Source organism: Halichoerus grypus, chromosome 1 (genome assembly GCF_964656455.1).
Source record: "Halichoerus grypus chromosome 1, mHalGry1.hap1.1, whole genome shotgun sequence".
NCBI lineage: Eukaryota > Metazoa > Chordata > Mammalia > Carnivora > Phocidae > Halichoerus > Halichoerus grypus.
The window spans coordinates 73,226,625-73,249,812 of record NC_135712.1 but is presented as its reverse complement, the minus strand read 5'-3'; the positions used below and the strand labels follow the sequence as shown (position 1 = coordinate 73,249,812).

Sequence of the window (23,188 nt, the reverse complement as noted above, 5' to 3'; positions counted from 1 at the left end):
GATAGAGAGGTACAGAGGAGAAAGTAGAAGTATCCTAGGGTTCCCTGTAGTGACATTGGGTTCAGGGGAAGTGGCTGGGGAATATGGGTTCCGGTGGGGAAATATTGTGTCTTGGTGACACAATTATCAGAGTTAAATGCATCTGACTTAAAAGCAGGGAAAGAAAGGCATGCACTCAAATAAATGAATGCATTAAGAAATCATCTATTCCACTCAGAAGCATTCATTAAGAAATTCCACAGACCTCTCTTGCATGATCCTTTCTCACCACTTTCCTGTTTGTGTGATTTTGGGTTTGAGAGAAATACGGGGATAGCATTTTTTTACCACCAGAATCATAAGTCTCAATATTGATGGGCCTTCGGTGGAGTTTGCAGACCACGCTGACTAAGCATTTCTCTTCCTCTAACATTTAACACCAAAAATCCTCATCTTTGCATGGCTCACATCTTCTTATCAGGCAGGTATTATCTCAAATGGCCCCTCTCCAAAAGGACACCACATATAAATTAGCTGGTCAAACATACTTTACCACATCACCCTGTTTTGTTTCATGTACCTCATAACTCTTATTGCTAGCTGCTTATTTGATCAATTGATTGATTTTCTATCTCACCCCACCTGAATAGAAACTTGGTGAGAGCAGTAACTTTGCCTTTTCTTTTGCTAATCTCCAATACCTAGAATGGTGTCCAACCCACAGTAGGTAGTCAACAATCTTTGGGAAATGAGTGAATCTTGTCTATTTCCACATCAAATTCTTTCTGTTTTCACGTACACTTTGTTCTATACCTGTGACCATTACAGTTCTTATCCGGGCTGAGATGAGCTCTTCCAGAACAGGTTTTGTCTCGTCCTTCAACCGATTCTCCAAGATTAGCAATCCCAGAAATATCAGGTCTGATTCTACTTTGTCCCTGGAAATATACACATATAATTGAGCAGAAATAGCACATTATGGTCTTTCTTAGGGGAAGAAAAACAAAAACAAAGGCAAATATGTTCCTTATCAGAATGGTTCCCACTCACTCACTTAAGCACCATTCCTTAACCACTGAATACATGCCAGGAAATACCCAGAAAGAAGACAGGACGGTTCCTCAAAAAGTTGAAAATAGAGCTACCATACGATCCAGCAATTGCACTACTGGGTATTTACCCCAAAGATACAAAAGTAGGGATCAGAAAGGGTACGTGCACCCCGATGTTTATAGCAGCAATGTCCACAATAGCCAAACTGTGGAAAGAGCCAAGATGTCCATCGACAGATGAATGGATAAAGAAGATGTGGTATATATATACAATGGAATATTATGCAGCCATCAAAAAGAATGAGATCTTGCCATTTGCAACGACGTGGATGGAACTGGAGGGTATTATGCTGAGCGAAATAAGTCAGAGAAAGACATGTATCATATGACCTCACTGATATGAGGAATTCTTAATCTCAGGAAACAAACTGAGGGTTGCTGGAGTGGGGGGTGGGGTGGGAGGGATGGGGTGACTGGGTGATGGACACTGGGGAGGGTGTGTGCTCTGGTGAGCGCTGTGAATTGTGTGAGATTGTTGAATCTCAGATCTGTACCTCTGAAACAAATAATGCAATATATGTTAAGAAAGAAAAAAAGAAGAAGAAGAATGTAGCAGGAGGGGAAGAATGAAGGGGGGGAACTCGGAGGGGGAGAAGAACCATGAGAGTCGATGGACTCTGAAAAACAAACTGAGGGTTCTAGAGGGGAGGGGGGTGGGAGGATGGGTTAGCCTGGTGATGGATATTAAAGAGGGCACGTTCTGCATGGAGCACTGGGTGTTATTCACAAACAATGAATCATGGAACACTACATCTAAAACTAATGATGTAATGTATGGGGATTAACATAACAATAAAAAAATTTTTAAAAACTGGAAAAAAAAAAAGAAGACAGGACGGGACATGAAGGACACTGAGACATTTACTCTGACTGAATCAATTGGAAGAGAGAATATTTATTAAGCAAAAGATTTGTTTTATTTTTAAAGATTCTATTTATTTGAGAGAGAGAAGCAGAGGGAGAAGCTCAGAAGCTCCCTGCTGAGCCTGATGTGGAGCTCCATCACAGGACCCCAGGACCACGACCTGAGCCAAAGGCAGACGCTTAACCAACTGAGCCACCCAGGCACCCCAAGCAAAAGATTTGTTTTAACTTTCATAGAGAATGAATTTAATGACCCAAAGTCTTTTTTCTGCTGTAGCTAATCTGATTTCCAGCACCTCACCTGTTAGCAACCACCAGAGAGGAGTTCCAGCTCTGGTATAGAACATCATGAAAAGTAAGTGAGGCTCCAGAACAACAAAGTACCAGTTTCTCCAGAATCCAAACCTATAAGCGATACTACTTTAGCCCCAGGAGATATGAGGCTCAAAAAACAGCCCCTCTTTTAAAGCCAAGCTCCTCCCTTCACTTCTTCTGTCAGCAGGCAGCATTGCTCTTCTGCATAAAGTGTAAATGTTTCTGCAAGGAAGTGGGGCCTCTGAGGCTCCCATTCACCACAAGAACATTACCATGACATTCCACAGGATTAAGTGCAGGGGAGCACTTTTGGGGCTGGAGGCCCCAAAATTCTGCCATGATCCATTTATCTGAGACCCAGACACCTCTAGCAGACAAAAGAGCAAGACACCAGTATTGCCTAATTCTGGCTGAAATACGGATGAAAGCAGCACCCAGGAAAGCATCTGGCCTTGCTTGCCCTGGGTCTCTCAGTGCTGGGCCTCGTGTCAGCCAGGGGCAGGGACTTGAGTTAGCCATGCTCCGAGGACACTGCTAACACCTCCACCAGAGTGTCTGGAAGGACGTGGGCATAGTTTGCACTCCTCGCCCCAGGAACTCCCCATTCTTCTGAACCTGGCACTAAGTCTGCACAATCTGGTTCAAGCTATCTTTCCAGCTTTCTCTATCACTAAATTCTTCAACTACCCTAACTTCCAGACGAGGTGAACTAGCCACCATGCTATGGTCTGTACTCAACCATCTCAAAACCTTTGCTCTGGACTGCCGTAAGACATTCTTTCTTATTTCATGGAAAAGGTTGTAAGTTCCCCCATGATCTACCATTTCAACTTCCTATTTACATTTTGAGGGCCAATTCACACGTACCTCCCAACAAAAACCTCCCCAGGTAGAAATAATTGCTCCCTCAGCATCTTACCTCTACCTCAGAGTAGCATGCATTTTATTTGTTCATGTATCACTCACCATTCTTCTCTATCTGATCTGTCTCAACAACCCGAGGGCAAGCCTGCCTGGTTTAGCAACAGGTTCAACAACATGCGCATGGTGCCCAACACCAAGGAAGTGCTCAGCCCGGGTACCCTTAGTTGAAGTGCTCTGGTGTCCGATGGGACCATTTGTTTGACAGGCAGCCTAGGAAAATTTATTTCCTCTTTCAGAAATTCTGCTGCCAAAAGGTTCTCATGGAAAGCAAAGCCAGTCAGTCTGTCAAGTGATTGACCATTTACTAAATATCTAAATAGGTGAAAGGAACAGGACGAAGGAAAAAGGGGAGAGAATATGCAGAAACTACAGTAACCCCTAACTCCAGAGATTTCATGTTTAACCAGCAGGACAGCATTAGACTTGACTACCTCAGTCATATGGAAGACTGGGAAAATTACCATGATGTACAAATAATGGTCCTATGGAGTCAGAGAGGAAGATGTAATCATTTTTGGGTGGAGTGATTGGAGAAACTTTCCTGGACAGAAGATATTTGAGCTGTTCTTTGAACAATAACTTAGTTCATCCCTGATTGAGGTCCTCCAATCTTTCTAAATATCTAAAGCCTTTCTAGGCTTGTATCCAAGCCTCAGGCTTTAGATATTTTCAGAGATATTACATAAGCCAACCGCAAGGCACCAGACTGGGTCAAGAAAATGGCCACAGGGTCTACCATCTGACATAATCTGCAGCCTACCTTGGCACTCCTATTTCTGGTTCCTCTGGCACATGGTGTTCATAGGGTTCAATATACAATAATCAAGAGACTATACTTCTAATCTCAGATTTGCCACTATCTTGCTGTATGACCATGGGCAAATCACTTTCTTGGTCTGGTAATCTATTTCTTATTTTGTAAAAGAAGGTGGTAAAACTAATCTTCAAGATCTCCTCTAGCTCTAACACTACATGATTCTTCTTTTCATGAGTTTCAATATGAACCAAGAAGTAAAGAGAAGTGGTCTCTTGAGGGATCTCAAGCTTTGCAACTTGCAATAGTGAGCTCTCTTTTCCTGCCTCCTGCACAGACATTATACCTCCTCCTGAAACATCCAAAAATAATAAAGAATGGAGAATATGATACAAAGGGAGCATTGTCATCCACGAGATTAAACTTCATGTTCTTAAAATCCATGCAATTTTTAAAGGTTGAAATATGCAAAAACTGGGCCAAGAACACTCAAAGAAATTATGACATCAGTGCTGGAACCACTTTGAGTAAACACACACACATATACACACATATACACTCGCACACACATCCCCCCAAGAAAGAAAGAATGTTCTGCTCTAATTAGGGATTAGCAAAGGCTAGGTAAATTAGCTTAGCTAGGAATAGATGTAGAGGAGAGGCAAATTGACAACCTAAGATTAGATCCTATTAGATCCTACAAGTGTTTAGATCTTACCAGACTGACAAGTTGGAATTTCAATGCTGTTAGCCGGGGCATGTATGCTCCTGTGTGCCACAGCCCTCACCATTCCCTATTGCTTATGTGCCTTCACCGTTAGTGCTTTGTTATCTGCACCAGCCCCAAAGCCATGATTTTGAAACTTGTAGATATGCAAATATTTTATTATAATAATCAGAAGTAGCAGCATAGTAGCCAGAATCTTGATATATATCTGTCAACGGATTCTCAGGAAACAAAGTTAGATTCCCAATTCTGCGACATCCTGGACCCAAGTTTTCTTTTCTTTAAAATGTGAGATCCAATCTCAAAGTTCACTTTTAGCTCTCTGACTTGAGTACTTGAATGGCTTGCATCGATTAAATTACAACAAATACCCAGAGTTGTAATAGCCAAAGTTTTAAGGGTCAATCTAAGCTGGCCACAGGAATCCAATACTCAGTGATTTTCAATGAGCTACTTCCTTCTCTGCCCAGTCACAAGGTGACCGAGCTAGGGCATTTGGGTGGTTCTCAACAGGAGTGCTACTTGCTGCTGGAGGACATTTTGGAAATGCACAATGAAGAATTCCCCTGCATCCCACATGCCTTTTGAATATTTTACAGGACGTTCATGAACATTAAAAAATCATTTATACTTTCCTAAGCCAGTATAGGCTTATACTGTTTATAATGCACTTTTATTATACTATATAGTACACTGTATTATTATAATACATCTAATACTACTAATATTATATTAAACAAATATAAATTTCTTACCCTTCCCCTTGCTGTATTTTACATATAAACACAAAGTATTTTTGCACATTTTTGATATTCTGTTGAATTTTTCAAGAATGCAACTACCATGTAAATTGAAAAGAGATTGTACTGTTTTATTCAGTTTAACCAAGAGTTTGTAACCATTTCAGAGTCATCTCTCTGACCACAGGACTGCTGGTGGTATTTGAGACTTCAATATGTAAACACACATGCATCAGTCTGCACTCCTAGCTGTTGCAGCCCACCGCACCCCCCCCCCACCGTGATTCTACACACAGGTGCAAGCAACATATCGCTTCAGTTTGATTTCGCTTCAGTTTGATTTCCTTTCAGTTTGATTTCGTGGATTCAGCTGAGCAAATATCGAATTATTACTTTTTGTCATGAATTGTATTTTTGCTTCTATTTTTACTATAGAAGACGGCGTTATACTTATTTTTTACAGACAGTGTGTGCAGATCATATTACATATGAATTTTTTATCTTAAAGGAAATGGTACAAAATATAATTACAGTAATCTGAACCTGACGGGGTTGCACACAATTACGTTAGACCTCCTGAACTTAAAATCCAAAATAACAAAATAAGCCTTGATTATCTCCACAGCAGTGTTACCCATAGAAGCTGACACAGAGTATTGGACATGGCAGTGAAGGCAAAATAAACACAGTAATCTCTAACTCGTGGAAAGTGAAACAATAAATTTGAACTAATAAATACTCCAGTCCATTTTAGCTTGTAAGCACCTTTTTTACATATCAAAACTTTCTCTAGAACAGCTCCTCTAAAGCTTTTCTTGCTACCTGGATTATGCGTTAAATCTAAGCTCTACTTATTTGTTTCATTAAGGTGAGTATTTATTGAGAATTTTTTTCAGACAAATGTTATGTTTTCTAACTCTCAACCGATTCCCTAACTCTAAAAAAAATTAGCTACTTGTATCTGGTACAAAATGAGGTCATAAACATAATTTCAAACTCTCTGAAACACTGGTTATATTCATATCTGTTTTCACAAAGCTGTACAATTATGTCGTATTTTATAGTTTATACAGCTATTTCTCATAAATTCTCCCAGTGTTCATTTCAGCTTTGGGATTGAAGCAAGACAGGGATGACTGTATCCCTGCTTACCAAGTTCAGAGACACTTTATGCACACAATTCCAGCAAGCTATGTTGCTCAGTCCACTGCCCAGTCCACTGCCCAGCAAACCATCCTGCCTTATCAAATCCTCCCCACATACCTTGTCAAGGCAGTGCTGTGATGATCCATTTCCAGCTTCTTGTAGGCCAGTGCTATGACCCGGAAGCCCTGTGTTGTATAACTCTGAAGTTCGCTAACAAAACTAGTTGGTACTGTTCAGAAAATAATGCAAGATTAGTACGCAACATTTACTCAGCCAGTACTGGTGGAGAAATTCTCTACAAACAGATCCAACTCTTTCCCAAGAAAACACACTTCTAAAAAGATACGCAAACAAGTTGGTGGGAACCCTAAACATAATTACATTGTCAAGATTGACCTCTTGGGATCCAGTGAAACTGAAATGAGAATAAAGCATTCAAGAAAAGAAAAGAAGAGAAGAGAAGAGAAAGGAGAAGAGAAGAGAAGAGAAAAAAGAAAAGGAAAAAAAAGAGAGGAGAAGAGAAGAGAGGAGAGGAGAGGAGGAAAGAAGGAAGGAGGGAAGGAAGGAGGGAAGGAAGGAAGGAAGGAAGGAAGGAAGGAAGGAAGGAAGGAAGGAAGGAAGCAATTGCAATGTGCCATGGAAACACTTCGAGGGGTTTATACCATACTGGCAGAAAGTGGGTAGATGAAGGAGGAAGAAAGGCATTTTGGCCAAGGGAGCATCATATGCTCAGATATGGAGACACAAGACAGCGAGACAGTGAATTCAGTTCAAGGAAGCACAAGAAGTAAGGATAGGAGTGGTAAGGCATATCTGGAAAGTATGATAGGAGTCAGATCATGAAGGACTTATATATGATCCTAAAGGAGTATGAGACTATCCTGGAGCCTGTGGGAAGCAATGGAAAGAATAAAAGAAAGAAAGTAACAACATGGTTATACTATGTGGTGGAAAAACCAATCTGGTCACAGTATAAAAGGTGAATCAGAGTAGGAGAGACTGGGGGCTGGAGGTTGATTCACCAGATACTGAAGTGATCCAGTGGAGGGATGAGGGCCTAAGTTGATGTAGTGACAGGGCCATGGATTAGCAATTGATAAAACAGAGGTTCTGAAAGAGAGGGAAGAATCAGGGACAAATCCTAAACTAGGGGTAGTACCATTCACCAAGATGGAAAATACAGGAAGTAAGAAAGGTAAGTATTGAGTTTGGGATGTCAGCTGAGTCACCACATTAGCAATGACCAGTAGGCAATTAGACTCATAGATCTAGTGCTGATGGGACACATTTGGGCTGGAAATACAGATTTGTCAGTTGTACTACATGTCTATTCACTTACCTGTCTCAGGTTGGCAAAAACTGGCCACCCTTTCTGGTGCACCTTTCATGAATGCCAGCCGGTCACCCCCCATCTCTTGGGCAATGACTGTCATCCTCTGCAATGCTGATGAGAATGGGAACTGACGCAGGATAGCAATTCCTTCCACTGGGACCTGGTTGAGGGATGAGGAATGGAGAGGGACATACCGACATAGCTCCTAGCTATTAGGAATTAATTACTCCTCCCTCAATCCTTATTTTAGCAAATACAGGAAGCAAGGTCTTAGCAATTTTCACATATGGAATTCAAAGAAGACACATCTGTGTCCTTTCAAAATTGTAGGCCTGAGACTTTCCCTTTGAGTTTGAGCATTGTGGGGCAGAGAGTAGGCAAGGCTTACCTGGCTGGCTGTTTTGCAAGGCTTAACTACCATGGCATGTGCCGGCACTCCCTTGATGTGGAAATCGTCCCCAGAAAGAGCCATCTCCTATTTCACAAATGAGATATTTCATTGTAGAGATTTATTTATTTATTGTTCATCTACTAATACCAGGCTCAAACACGCCCTTTGAGAAAATCCTCAGACCACTTCAATGTTTTCTCCGTGTCTCCTCCCTCAGCTAGATGGAGGTGAACCAGACTTATTTCACCACAGGGGGAAAAAAAGTACATTGGAAATGCAGCAGAACTTGAAGGGAAGATAATTCTGAATTATTCATGCAATTTATCCTGCTTTCTCTGTTGGAATGTGCTGCATAAAGTTCATTCTCCACTTCTGAAGAGCTTAACTTGAAAATAGTGAGAATGAAGAGCCAGACTTGTGTGTGAGGGTCTTTGTTCTCCTGGAGTTTGAGGCTGTTTCTGCCCTTCCCTCTCTGTCTAATTTGAATCGATAGTCCTCAGGGCCAGGCAGGGCAGGGACTGTGATGTACATGGCTAGTGTTCAGTAAACACTCAGTAATTGCTGAAATAATAACCCTAAATTATAGTCAAAACAACCTTTTACCCAAAGATGTCAAAATGCTTTGTAATCATATCATCCAGCAGCTGAAAAAAATCTCAGGGAAGAAATTTTAGTTCCTACTTAAAGATACCGAAACAGTAACCCAGGAAGGATGGGGGACTGGCGAAGTTACACCAGCCTACTACAGAACCATGCCCCACTAGAGCTGGAAGGAACTCTAGAGATTGTCCCCTTCAGCGGGGCTAACACATGTTTCATAGGGGTCTAGAGCTGAAGCAGGATGTAGTGGGGGGAGGTGGGCTTGTGGCTAAGTAGGTGGAGGGCATTTCCCGCACCTCACATGGTACTCCCTGTCTTCTATCTCAACCACAGCAACTCCAACTGTTTTTTTTTTTTATAGAATGCTTCTGAATAAGGTTTTCTTTTTTTTTCCAAGAAGACAGATGCGTTTTTCTTTTATTTATTTATTTTTTTTATTATGTTCAGTTAGCCACCATATAGTACATCATGTTGTGATGAGCACTGGGTGTTATATGCAACTATGCAAATAAGGTTTCCTTTTAAGAAAAGATTCCAGCTTGGTTGCTTTGTTTTGTTTTGCTTTATTTGTTTGTTTTGTAGGAACTCTGCTGATCTAATTCAGTCCCGTCACTTTAAGGTCATGAGAGCCGAAGCCCCAACAAGAGAGCTGACTTCACAGGGCCGAGCAGTCAGAACAGAGTCAAAACCAGAACTGGGAAGTCCTGAACTACACCATTTGTTCTTAAATCTACTTCAGAGTCTCAACAAAAGTTCTTTCATGGTTTCCCTTTCTATTGTTTCTAGCTTTAGAAACAAAATCAATATTCAATGACTAGGAATAAAACTTTTGGTAACAATGAGTTATCCTAAGCACAGGAGACAGTGCTGTTTCCTAATCCCCATGTTCTTTTTTTTTTTTTTTTTAAGATTTTGTTTATTTATTTGTCAGAGAGAGAGAGCACGCAAGCAGGGAGAGCAGCAAGCAGAGGGAGAAGCAGGTTTCCCGCTGAGCAAGGAGCCTGATGTGGGACTCGATCCCAGGACCCTGGCATCATGACCTGAGCTGAAGGCAGATGCTTAACCAACTGAGCCACCCAGGCGTCCCCTAATCCCCATGTTCTAGAAAAATTTTAAATCAGACATTGCTCAAGAGTTGGAAAATAATTACACAGTAATTATATTGTCTCGAGTTGGAAGATATGTAATAATCATAATTACATTAATCCTATTAACCCGGAATATGCCAAGCACATTACCAGGGATTTTTTTTCAGCATCATTCCATTTAATGCTCACAATAACCCTACAATGGAGATACTATTATTAGTCGCATTGTACAGATGTACAGGCTTAGATTAGTTTGCCTGTCACTACTACATGCAACTCTTTATTGTAAACCTCACATTTGTAAGCACTGAGTAACTATGAAATCCATGTTGTCCTGACATTGAAGGTGCTTCTGAGCTTCGCTGAAGAGCAGGGTCTTACCCAGGTGGTAGCTTCAAACATCTTGAGATCCAGAGGATCTCCCTGGATGGTCCCATCGAGAAGAATCAGAGAGTGGCAGGTGGCCATGGCTGCACACAGCGGGCCCCATGGCAAAGACCTGCCCGAGGCAAAGCTGTGGATCTCCTGGAAGCTAAAGGAGAAAAGAAAAGGGGCTTTGGTCCTCTCCCTCCATGCCAAAATGGAGCTTCTGGAAGTAAATATCCATTTAAAAATTAATTTAGCATGGTTTGTTACATTAGTACTCATTCTCTAATCCCCCCCACCAGATCACTACTGTTTCGTTTAGTCATCATCCTTCTATAAGTTCAGCAAGTGTGGGAAAGGTCTTTGAGGTTCTTTCAAGATCTTTCTTTTTATTTGTCATAGTTTGTCTTCAAATGCAGTCTCAGATTATTATTTCTCATGAAATATGGCCTTAGGTTGCTCTAGCCTTTTCTTTTTGAAAGCAACCACATCACAGTGTTAGCTCATAATTCATCCATATTTCTTCCTGGCTTCCTCATTCAAGCTTCCCTACAAGTTCAAAAACCTCTTGGCTGACTACTGACCCTGTTGATTGTATCTATTATTACATATCAAAAGTTCAATTTGTCTTAGTGGTTTTCAGTATAACCCCCAGTATTTCGGTAAACATTAAGCAATCACCAGCAGTGTGATTAACACAGAAGCTTAAGCTCACACTGAAAAGCCAATACAGATCGGGGGGCGGGGGGAAGAAAATCTTATTTTTAAGATGGCACACACACTCTCATCACTATGTAATTCTGAATATGTAATTCTGAGTTCCTGAGGATTGGGCCAAACCCTGGTTTGCACAACAAATAAATAGAACTCTCTCTCATCCTTGTCCTTGTATTCTTATTTGAATGTTTATGATTGATCCCACTCAAATAGCCCAGGTAGCCTTCTGATGGTTCTGGAAGTATCGGGCACATTGGGCAGGCCTTTTGGGAAAAGATAAGAAGTATTAAAGATGAGCTTACCTTTTACAAGAAGATATTTAATAGCCTATAAGTCAGATGCTTCTTACCTAGTATTGAATCAGGTTTTTCCGGTGTTATTAATTAAATTTATCAATTTTTTTTCAAATTTTAAATTTCCCTTTTAGTCATTTAAAACCAACTTTGACCTTTCCGAGGGAAGGAAGGAAGGAAAAGAGGAAGAAAGAGTGGCAGGCCTAATTAATCAATCAATAACCTAAACATTATATCAGTTGTTTTTATTTAAATTTGACAAGCTACTTTTAGAAGGAGAAAGTTTTTCGAATAAGATGATGTCCGTTCAGTAAGCAGAAAAGCATTCAAAAGATGGAACATAGTGAGTTCATTTTAATAAAACAAACATTTGCTGTGCATGTACTCTGTGTAGCTGGTATAATGCCACAGCGCGAGGAGCACAAATGTAAATAAGAAACACACTGCTCTCAGGATGCTCGCATATTTGAATAAATGCATACACTTTTTGTAGAAGCTGAAGTAGAAACATACTCGTTAACAGGAAGACCAGGTATATACCTAAATCCATCTTTGAGAGAAAATGGAAAGAACTTTAGAACGTTTAATACTTAGAAGAGGTTTCTTCTGTGGACTAAAGTGACTAGAAGCACCAAGATTTATTTTTTAACCCAGGAAAGAGACTTGTTTATAAATAACATTTTAATATGAAAATGTATTAAACACATGTAATTAAAATCTTTTATGGATAAATTCTATGTCATCTGCATAACACAGAAAAACCACAATGTACCCTTTATGTAATAGATGCTTTTGTGGTGGAAGTTGTACGTGTGAGAGGGAAACACTTTCATTAAAAAAACCAAATGTAAATATCAAATGTTTCCTGTTCTGATCACAAGTGGAGGTAGTGGTGAGAAAAAGCAGGCAGGGCTGCAAAGTCAGACATGGCCACGAGAGGGCCACACAAGAGAGCTGTGCAAATCCTACCACCCGGAGCAGAAAATTGCCAAAACTGAGTCTTTTCTGGCTGGACAGGAAGAGTTTCCAGCAACCAAAAGGTGGAGCTTCCAGAACTACGGTACCAAGGGAAATGAGTGCATTAGCAAAGGTTCCACAGGTGTTCCTCCTCCTGCAATTCAGTGTACCCAAGTCCATGCAGTGTTCTTCCTCCTGGCGCACCTAAAGGTTTCAGTTTGTAGCAGGAATGTACCTCCCTGAGGTAATTAGGTACATTGAGTCAACTTCAGGCCCCTGACTAATATGCTGACAGCAAATTACATTGTATTAAAAAAAAATTTTTTTTTGCAAATTACATTTTAGCAAGGACTTGAAACCCATCCTCCTCCTAGGTTTGTGAGTGGCACCGGGCAGGGGGTGGGGTGGAGGGAGATACGCATGTTTTAGTAAGACTTGGAAGTGTTCAAAAAGAGAAATTACATGAAGGTACTGTGGCAGCCACTGCTCCAAAGCCAAAGTCAAAATATCTTCATTATTAATTTTCAGGAGAAAATGTACAGTATTTTTTTCTGGGAAAAGAGAAATGCCAAAGAATTCGGTCCAGAGTACTCACCCACTCCTATCGCAGGGCACGACTCCCCAGAGATCCAAACCTTCCCTTGTTAAGGTGCCTGTCTAAACAGAAACAAGCACTCGGTTTACTCTGAAGATCTGGCAGCCCCATAATGACAACCCATAAGGTATGTTTTAACAGGGAACTATATGTCAAGAACACATTACTGAGATCAGCACTTCAAGGAAGGACACAATCAGGTGGGTATCGGGGGTCCTGGGCAGAAGCTTTGATGAGCTCACACCAGTTGTCTGGCCAAGCTGGTGATAAAAGGAAGAAACAGTATCTGTCTTACATACTCCAGAGGCTGGTCTTGAGGATCTAATGGTAGAGTAAATGGATGGGAAAGCCTCCGTAAGCCTGTAAGAGCTCTAAAAAGGGTGAGTCCCAGTTTTTATAGCAGAAGATAATAAGTAATGGGAGTAGACTGTCCCTGCTCTAAACAGATGGTTTGCTATTTGACACCTAAAAAAAAAAAGGTGCTTATTGGTATTTCTCTCAGTGCAGGATAATGATGAAGAGTTTGGATTCATTTAAAACACCAGCTGGGCAAATTATTTAATCACTCTGCACATCAGAACCCTTTCCTATAACATGTTTATAATCAGATAAGGTTGTCATGAACATCAAATGAGGTAATACAAAGTGCTTAACTTAATGTCTGACATAGAGTAGGACCGAATTGTAATGATAATTACTCATAATTATTACTTATTTTATTCAAATTCATGTTATAATGGTCTTTCCCACCCTGCTTCTTTTGCCAGGCCCAAGGAGGAGATGGTAAGGGATTCAGCATGTGTTTGACATGCAAAGTAACCAATCTTCTATGTGGCCCCTCCTCCTCAGGAGGCAATAGTTCTCCGCCTTCATCATCCCAGGGCCAAGTGCCAGAGAAAACCCTACAGCCCAAAGCTCACCCAAATCATTCAAACTAGCCAATCATAAGCTATGGCCTGACTTGCCTTCCCTGGAGAGACCCCAATAAAGACCACGTCCCGAGCATTTCCCTCAGTCCTGCTTTGCTACCTCATCAAAGACTGGCATTCCTCCCGTGGCCCCACATGGCGAGCCGTGCCTCTCCTTACCAGGAGAACTGTGAGTAATGTTAAACTTCTCTCAAAGGCAATGACCTCTCTGCAGTCATCAGTCATCTTTATAAATGAAGACCTGGGCACAAAACAGCCCGTCTTCTCCGTCTTCCCCTCTCACAGCTCCCACCCTCACCCAGTATAGGCACAGACCAAAAGAATACAGTCAAGAGAAGATAGAATAAGAGGCTCATTGGGAATAACTGGCATATAATCAAGGATCATCTTAAGCAATATAGTACAGGTGGGAAATTACAGTAAGGATTTGACTGGGGTCTTCATATAACCAAGTCCAATCACCCAAGTAAAACACAGTTAAATAAACTCTTCCTTTTTCTATTCATTCACTAACTCAATAAATATTTATTGAGCACGGACTATACACTAAGCAAGATTCTCAGCATTAGGGATACAGCAATGACCATAGTAAAGGGTTTCAGTTTTGTTCTTTGTATGGGGTTTTGACTGAGGAGGGACAGAATGCCTGTTTAATTAACTGTGTTTTATAGAATATTGGAGCTGGAAGGACTGTAAAAAGATTCATCTATTCAGTATCTACTCTCCCTCCTCTAAACCCCAGAATCTGAGAGCTCAAGAGATGTGCCTTTCCTAGATCACACACCCAACCAGAGATAAAATGAAGTCAGATGCCACATCCTCTGTTTCCTGCTCCAGAGGAGTGTGAAGCACCTCCACCCGATGACAACGATGACAAAATGGCGATGAGAACGAGGATGAAACACACATACCTTGTCAAAGCAGACAAGGTTTAATTGTCCACATACATTGATCCTCTGGGGGCTGATGCAAAAGATGCCTCTCTTCTTCAGCCTCCTCTGGGCATAGATAATGCCCGTGGTCAAAGCAGCGGGCAGAGCAGGAGGAACTGCAATTGTGATGACATCGAGGGCTTTCTTCACCACCTCCTCAGGAGGATCCTGGGACAAAAAGTCACTCTTTAGCTCTTACACGTAAATCAGGTAAATCAGTCCTGAACAGCATTGTGCATATGGCTTTTTTCCTTCTTCTTCTTCTTCTTTTTTTTTTTTTACTTCTTTGGTCAAATTCCCAGAAATGACATGAAAGGGTCAAAGAGTATGGCTCTCATAAATTTTCCAAAGTACAATGAAAAGGTTTGTAATGCTTCATTCTACTACAAGCAGAGAACAATGTACAAGTCTGCCATGACCTCACCAACATTGGGTATCTGGCTTTTATTTTAAATTCCTTATTTAATAACTACAAAACACTACATTATTGGAATGAATATATTCTCAGATTGAAAATGAAAAAATAGCATAAGGAGAAGTGTACCAGACGAGAGGCATGTTGATAGTTCAATAAATAGTGTTTTGTCCCTCTGGATCTGATTGTTATATTACTTGGTGATCAATCGCTGATATTGGGGAACTGTGAGTATATGTGCAGGTTTTCAGTGTTTGCCTTTGTTCCCAGGTTTGTAAACCATGCCTGAGATTAAGGTTAACGCGCAGAGTCTAAATTATACATAGATGAGTGTATACGTGCAGGTAGTAAAAGAACAAAAGCAGCTTACCCCACTGAGCACATAGACGCACAAAGTATAGATCATCCCGATCGCTGCTGTCCCTACAAGGCACAGGAGGAACCTGATGGCGTCCCTGTAGAGCCTAAAATTCATTGGCTTCGGGTAAAGAATGGATCTCACGAGGTCCCCTTTTGCAGTGTTGAATCCTGAAATAACAAACACACACTCCACATTCTCAGGATGAAAAATCCTACTGCTAGTGCTCTTCTAAGCCTCAACATGGCCTTTGTTTTTTTCTGGAGATATTTAAACAGCTCTTAAGCCCAAAGAAAATTAAAGGATAATTGGGAAAATACCTGAGTGCTGAACGGAAATATCTCACCATGCCTATTTCAGAGTCTATTACTCTCTGATCTTTCTTCTACTTTCAATTTCAATGCATCCCAGAGCAAGGAAACCACCACACTGGGATCAGAACACAGCTTTTCCAAGTGTAACTTCATTTTTTTAGATTTTATTTGTTTGAGAGAAGGCATGCTCGAGAACAGTTAGGGGCAGAGGGAGAGGGACAAGCAGACTCGCGCTGAGTGCCCAGCTCAAATCATGACCCGAGCCAAAATTAAGAGTCTGACACTTGACTCTTGAGAGCCACCCAGGCACTCCCTAGTATAATTTCAGTTTAAGGAAACGACTCATGAGCATTCACACACACACACACACACACACACACACACTCATGTTACTTGAATTTAAACCATATGGCCCAGTAAATACCGATGGACTTCATTTCTAACACTTTTCAGTGTCAAGTTTCAGTTTCTAGCCCTGCTTAGAAAGAACTTGGGATTTGGGGTTAAAAGCTCTAGGTTCTAGGTCCAGCTCTGTCAGCAACTGGCTGTGTAATTTTTTTTTTTTAAGCCTGCTTGGATTGTGCTGAGCTCAGCCTATTTATGTACAAAGTGGGAACAGGCATCTTTGCTGTATTGGTTTCATATATGGAAATAGCTTATAAACCACAAAACACATAAGTAGTAATTGTCTTCAGGATTGTTTTTACTCAAAGGCATACACCATAGTGCAATTCACACTTAAAATATATGAATTTACATATATTTGGCTTATTACCTAAAGACTATTCCTTACCTAGTAAATTTAAGGCACTAGATAAATGAAGCAGAAATATTTCATTAAAGTGACAAGACAGAAGAAGAGCTGGTAACTCACCAGTCCGCAGCACCACTGCTCTCACGGTCCCAGAACAGGCTCCCCTGGCTTGGATAATCTCTGTCCCACAGAAGAGGACATGCCATTTATAGTCGGCTTCACTCTGTGTTTTCCAGGGCTCAGAGCTCTCCGTCTTGGGTAATGGAGTTTTAGTCACTGGAATGCTTTCTCCTATAGAAAACGAGCATCTCATTTTGTGAGGTGAGGAGCCTTCACTCTTTTGAATCATGCATGCCCTCACTCAGCATGTGGCAGACATTTGTTCTAAGCTTGCCATGGAGGCAAGGACAACCCTAGGTTTTAGGGATACAAGGAGAAAGAAATATGGTTCTTGTTTTTAGGAGATTTGTAGTCCAGGCAAATAAGTATAATGTATTATAAATACTATAAGTTTTGTAACATCACACATGGGTGCTTAAAAAGGCTAGAAATAGCTATGTAGGGAATAGCAAGTTGTGCAATCCAGAATGTGGGGTGTTGGGGAGTGAGTGGCCATGAGAGCTGTGTAGGAGTCAAAGCATGGAGGGCCCAGGTGCACATATTTAAGGGTTTAAATGGTTTTTGTAGGCATTAGTGGCAGAAGGGGGTGGGGAGATATTTCACTGCTTTATTCAGGAGACTAACATCATATTTGTGTATAAGAGAGAGCACTCTGTCTGCTGTATGAGAGTGGATTGAAGTCTGGTGAGGTTGGAGGCTGGACATCCAGTTGGAGAGAACGAGATCTGAACTACGGCAGTTGGCAGTGGGAGTAGAGAGGAAGTGCTGGATTTGAGAAATAAGGAGGCGAGAAGTTACAAAACTTGGGGAGTTTTTATCTTGGCAGGTCATAGGGACAGAGAAATTCAAAATGGCTTCCTGGTTTCCAACTTGGGAGAATGAGCAGAGGGTGGTGGTAGTCATCAACACAGGGATTATAGGAGGAAGGAAGAATTGCCTTATGGTCACCATGAGTTGGAGATGCCTTGTGGAATGGCTCTGCTGAGATGTCTTGCGTTTATTTATTTGGGTCTGGAGTTCAGGGGAGAGGTCTTGACCAGAGACATTTAGTCAGATTCACCACCTTGCTGACTATGATTGAAGCCATGGGAGAGATGAGATTACTTAGGGACCACATGTGAGGGTAGAAGAGGATAGGGCTAGGACATAGCTCTGAGCAGCACCAACAATCAAGAGTATGGGGAAGGAGAAGCAGCATAGGACACTGGATGGTGTCATCAGTGGTAGAAGAACTTGGAGAGACAGGCTGTCTTGGAAAATTAGGGAGAAGAGAGTTTTCCAAAGGAAGAGATGGTCAGAATAGTCAAAAGCAGCAGAGAGGGCCATAAGAAAAGAAATCTGAAGAATCCTTTGGATTTGGCAATTGGGACATGGGTGACTTTTGCCATGCAGTGGGGACAGATTGAAGCACGTTGAAGTGCTAATACAAGGTGGTGAATGAAGTTATGGAAATAATTAGGGCCTGTTCTGGGAAACAAACCTTGTAAACCCTCCACTGGTCTTTGCAGAGTGGGCAGTACAAAGTCAGATATATATTCTGCACTTTTGCAGGAAAATGGTCCTTAGTATTGCAAGAGTCCCAGCACTAAGGGATTTTTACAAATCTATGTGTTCCTTATAGGAAGAAACCTGGCCTGCCACACATCTAAAAAATATTTTTGGGGGGCACCTGGGTGGCTCAGTTGTCAAACATCTGCCTTCGGCTCAGGTCATGATCCCAGGGCCCCGGGATTGAGTCCCGCATCGGGCTCCCTGCTCGGCGGGAAGCCTGTTTCTCCCTCTCCCACTCCCCCTGCTTGTGTCCCCTCTCTTGCTCTCTCTCTCTGTCAAATAAATAAATAAAATATTTTAAAAAATATATTTTTGGTAAAGTTAATAGAAGAAAGATGTGTGTTCTTGTCTCTTATTTCATGCCTTCCTGGGCTGCCCAGGAGAAATGGATTCAATTTGGGCTTTCATGGGAACCACAGTATATCAATGTGTCTTCTCAACCCCCTGGTCCACCTGTGAAAAAGACTTTATGATTCTTCTTTATCTTACAGAAATGTTGGCAAAACATCTCCTCATATGTATGCGTGAGAACTCAAAGCACTGTGACCTTGAACAAGTCACTTCTCCTCTCTAGACCTCAGCTTCCATATCCATGAGATGCAGTGACCTCTAAGGTCCCTCCCAGCTCCAGCATGCTATTTAAAAATGAAATACAGGTAGTCCAAAATTCCCAGTGTGTATTTTCATAGTAGCAGATGTGCCAAATCCTGTGTCATGAACTTTTCGACATGGTCAAGCCAAGCCAGAAAGAGCTTGGATTTGACCTTCTGGGTTTCTAGATGACATCAACAGGATGTCATCATCCTCCAAGTTTATCTGAAGATATATTTTATATGAAAACACTAAACATAAAAGTCACAGATGACTCTGAAACGTCTAATGACCTCCGCAACCTTTTAAAGTAGAATGACAGGGTTGTAATACCCTTTGTTCAAGAAGAAAATGCTAAGCTCTCAGAAAGTTACAACTGTGTCAAACTTAGCACATAGAAAGCAGCTTTCATTTGAACCCTCAGAACCATCCAGAGCAGGACAGTCAAGTAAGACTTGTGGAAGTGGAAAGGTCCCATAGCAGCCCCGTGCTTTGCCATCGTTGTTCAGGAAGAGGAGGAACCCAGGAGAGCTTACGGAGGCTGTAAGTCGTGAGACGGAACCGTACCTGTCAGCATGCCTTCATCTACCACACAGCTGCCATCAATCAGGATGGCATCACATGGCATTTGCACTTTGTTCCCTGTCAAAACTAATAGATCTCCAGGTACCAGGAAGCGTGATTCCAGCTCTTGGACTCCAGCTGAAAGTGTGAGATGGCAGAGTCAAGTCAGATTTTTTTTCCCACAGAAACACAGTCCAACAACTACCTTAATTGGAAATCAATGAAAAAGCAACCAGGGCATTTTTAAAAAGAAAGCTGTCCCTCAACATCGATTCAAAATCTGGAAACAATAAGAGAAAAATAACAGATTACATAAAATAAAAACCTTTGTATGGTAAAACAATAAATAAACAGAAAAAAACTAAAGACAAATTCAGAAAACATGTCTGAAACTTACATGACATTACAAAAGATTAATATTCCTAATATATAAAGAACTCCTAAAAAAGAGAGAGAGATGTATAGCAAATGACTATAGCAAAATTGCTAGAGATGTTAGCAGTTCACACCTGCGCATGCACACACACAATGAAGCAACATATTAAACATTTGAACTTAAAAATTGAAAATTCCTTCCTTCCTAACTGCCTTCCTTCCTTCCTTTCTTCCTGTCTGCTTTCTTGTATTTCTTTCCTTCCTTACTCAGTCCCAAAGCTATCGAGGTCAAACAAGCTAGGCATCCTTGCAGAAGGTTGGGGATGTGGGTGGCAGCCAGCTGCAGGTTTTGGAGCTTAACAAGGATGCACAGGTGTTCACATGGCATGGTGCAGGGGGTCAGAGCCCAAGGAGGGAGAGAAGGGCCCCCATGTTGACAGTGGCCTGGTGCGGGATGTTGGAGTCCAAGCAGTGAAAAATATGTCTACATGGAAGTGGGGGAAAGCATCAGTAATGATAGATGACGGGTTACGCTCAGCAGGGATTGATAGAATAAGTAGTATAATGAGGCTGATGAGAGCCAGGTTTCTCATGAAGAAAGGAAGTTACAAATATAGACGGAAATAAAACTAGACTGAACTCTGTGGTATTGGATTAGAATTGGAGACAACAATGTAAATTGACGGTTTTCAATAGATAAATAGAAAAATAATATAGATGTAAATGAATATGTATGTGAGAATACACACATATATGTTTGCTTGTCTTTTTTTATACGTATATTCGTTAATTATGTTGTCTGAGAGGGCCTAGGAGCCGTGAAACCCAAATAATAATGTGCATATCTAGTGCCCAAATTTTGGTTTCTAAATTCAATTCCTCGGGGCGCCTGGGTGGCTCAGTCCGTTAAGCGGCTGCTTTCGGCTCAGGTCATGATCCTGGGGTCTTGGGATCGAGCCCCACATCCAGCTCCCTGCTCAGCAGAGAGCCTGTTTCTCCCTCTCCATCTGCCTGTCACTCTGCCTACTTGTGCTCTCTCTCTGTCAAATAAATAAATAAAATCTTTAAAAAAAAAAAAATTCTATTCCTCCCCCCCAAAAAAGAATCAGGGTTCCTTAAGGAAATGGCTGATTACAAGGCTGGGCCAAGAGAAGTATCATATAAGCTAAAACATTTTGTTGCTCCATTAAGTAAAAAAGCGCTCAAGGAAAGATGGAGACAGATAGAAAAAACATCAAAGCCAACTTAAGGGGCTCTCACTGCCTAAATCTGTAATGATTTGATCATTACAGTAAATGATGATAAATGAACTATAACCCATAAAATAAAATAGGAATTCATGAGTCCACATGACATAAGTGAATGGATAAATAAATGGGGAGAAAAGATAGCTTTTTCTTACAGTAAAATTACAATTAATGTAGGAGAAAAGATACAATTAGAAAATCACCATTTGGCAACTATCAAAGTAATAATTTAGCCAAGAAATAGCAATGTACAACTAGTAGGTAAATTTAATGAGGGTGGCTTGTTTATATAGTCTCAAAGTATCTCTCAACAAAATAACTATTAATTACAAAGGGCAAAAGAGTAAATTTACAATGGAGAAACCTGGCAGATACTGTTTAATTAAGTGATCCAAGTTAACATCACCAGTAATATAACAAATTTAAATTATGTACCACCTGAGAGGAAACAATGAGGACACGGCATCACTTCTATGATATTCCAGCCAAAAGTGTGTAACCTGAATTTAACTATGAGGAAATATCAGACAAATCCAAATTGAGAGACATTCCACAAAATAACCAGAGTGAAAGGAGTCAAGGTCATGAAGTCAAGGAAAGATTAAAGATTAAAGAGATGTGTCTAACAATACTATTGTGTAATTCCAAATCCTTTCCTATAAAGAACATTATTAAGACCACTGGCAGAACTTGAATGGGGTCTGAGCATCAGTTGCTATTAATATGTCAATATTAACTTCTTGATATTAATGGCTACACTGTCATTTATGTAGGAGAATGTCCTTGTCTTTAAGAAATATACACTAAAATAGGGGCGCCTGGGTGGCTCAATCATTAAGCATCTGCCTTTGGCTCAGCTCATGATCCCAGCGTCCTGGGATCGAGCCCTAGATCGGGCTCTCTGCTCAGAGGGAAGCCTGCTTCTCCCTCTCCCACTCCCCCTGCTTGTGTTCCTGCTCTCGCTATCTCTCTATCAAATAAATAAATAAGATCTTTAAGAAAAAAAAAAAGAAATATACACTAAAATATGTAGGAGTCATAGAGCTGTATGTTGGCAACTTACTCTCAAATGGCTCAGGGAAAAAGTTATTTGAATTATTCTTGCAACTTTTCTGTAAGTTTTAAGTTATTTCCTAAAAAAAGAAAAAAGGAAATACATCTAACATTGCCCACCTAGCTAATTAGAAAAACCTAAAGGTTTGCCAGCATATTCTGTCGACAAGGGTATGAGGAAACACGCATTTCTGGCACAAATGCAAACTGGTACAATCTCCATGGAAAGAAATTTGGCTATATCTATCTAGCAAAAGTACATACATGCATTTATTCTTTAACTCAGCAATTTTACTTCTGGAAATCTATGCCAAAGATAGACTGGTGGAAATAAGAAAAGACAGATATATGCACAAGGCTTTTTATTATAGCACTATCTGTAATAGTAAAAAACTAAAAAATAAAATCCTTCAATAGAGAAATGATTGGGGGTGCCTGGGTGGCTCAGTCGTTAAGCGTCTGCCTTCGGCTCAGGTCATGATCCCAGGGTCCTGGGATCGAGCCCCGCATTGGGCTTCCTGCTCAGCGGGAAGCCTGCTTCTCCTTCTCCCACTCCCTCTGCTTGTGTTCCCTCTCTCACTGTGTCTCTCTGTCAAAATAAATAAATAAAATCTTTAAAAAAAAATAGAGAAATGATTGAATAAACAATGTTCCTCCATACACAAAAGTACTAGAAAGCTGAAATAATGAGCAAAAAATATTTATATATCCCGCTATGAAAGAATCTCTAGGAAACATAGTTAAGTACGTAAATACACCTGAACTAATATGACATAGTATGTCAACTATGTCTCAATATTTTAAAAAAAAAGCGTGTAAAGCAAACATAACAGAAAATATGAGCTAAACGTGTATGGTATACCCCTGTTATCTAAGCAGTAGTGTAAATATATACACTATTCTGTATATATACTATGTAGATATGGATGTTATATATAATGTCTCTGTATCTTTTAAATGTAAGAATAAATCAAAAACAAACAAAAATGATTCTTATAGAGAGAGTGAGTGCACAAGGTTGAGAAAAGAGGGATAGGAGCAAAGCTCTCCTGAATGTTTTGACTTACAGATTTAACTTTTGAAC

The 23,188-nt window shown here is 40.7% G+C and overlaps 1 protein-coding gene across 5 annotated transcripts in view; it reads right to left on the bottom strand.

Moving 5' to 3' along the window:
• Window positions 1–23,188, bottom strand: part of ATP13A4 (ATPase 13A4) — a 128,867-nt gene that overhangs the window by 30,845 nt on the left and 74,834 nt on the right. For 3 of the 5 annotated variants that reach the window (XM_078067904.1, XM_078067922.1, XM_078067916.1), the window contains exons 9-18: window positions 19,433–19,567; window positions 16,724–16,894; window positions 15,548–15,705; window positions 14,742–14,930; window positions 12,902–12,963; window positions 10,355–10,505; window positions 8,283–8,369; window positions 7,901–8,054; window positions 6,679–6,790; window positions 793–917 (exon numbers count right to left, since the gene is read on the bottom strand). In XM_078067904.1, coding sequence (XP_077924030.1) covers window positions 793–917; window positions 6,679–6,790; window positions 7,901–8,054; window positions 8,283–8,369; window positions 10,355–10,505; window positions 12,902–12,963; window positions 14,742–14,930; window positions 15,548–15,705; window positions 16,724–16,894; window positions 19,433–19,567 — 1,344 coding nt within the window. The remainder of the gene's footprint in view (window positions 1–792; window positions 918–6,678; window positions 6,791–7,900; window positions 8,055–8,282; window positions 8,370–10,354; window positions 10,506–12,901; window positions 12,964–14,741; window positions 14,931–15,547; window positions 15,706–16,723; window positions 16,895–19,432; window positions 19,568–23,188) is intronic. The other 2 variants (XM_078067905.1, XM_078067910.1) reach the window with 2 other exon arrangements.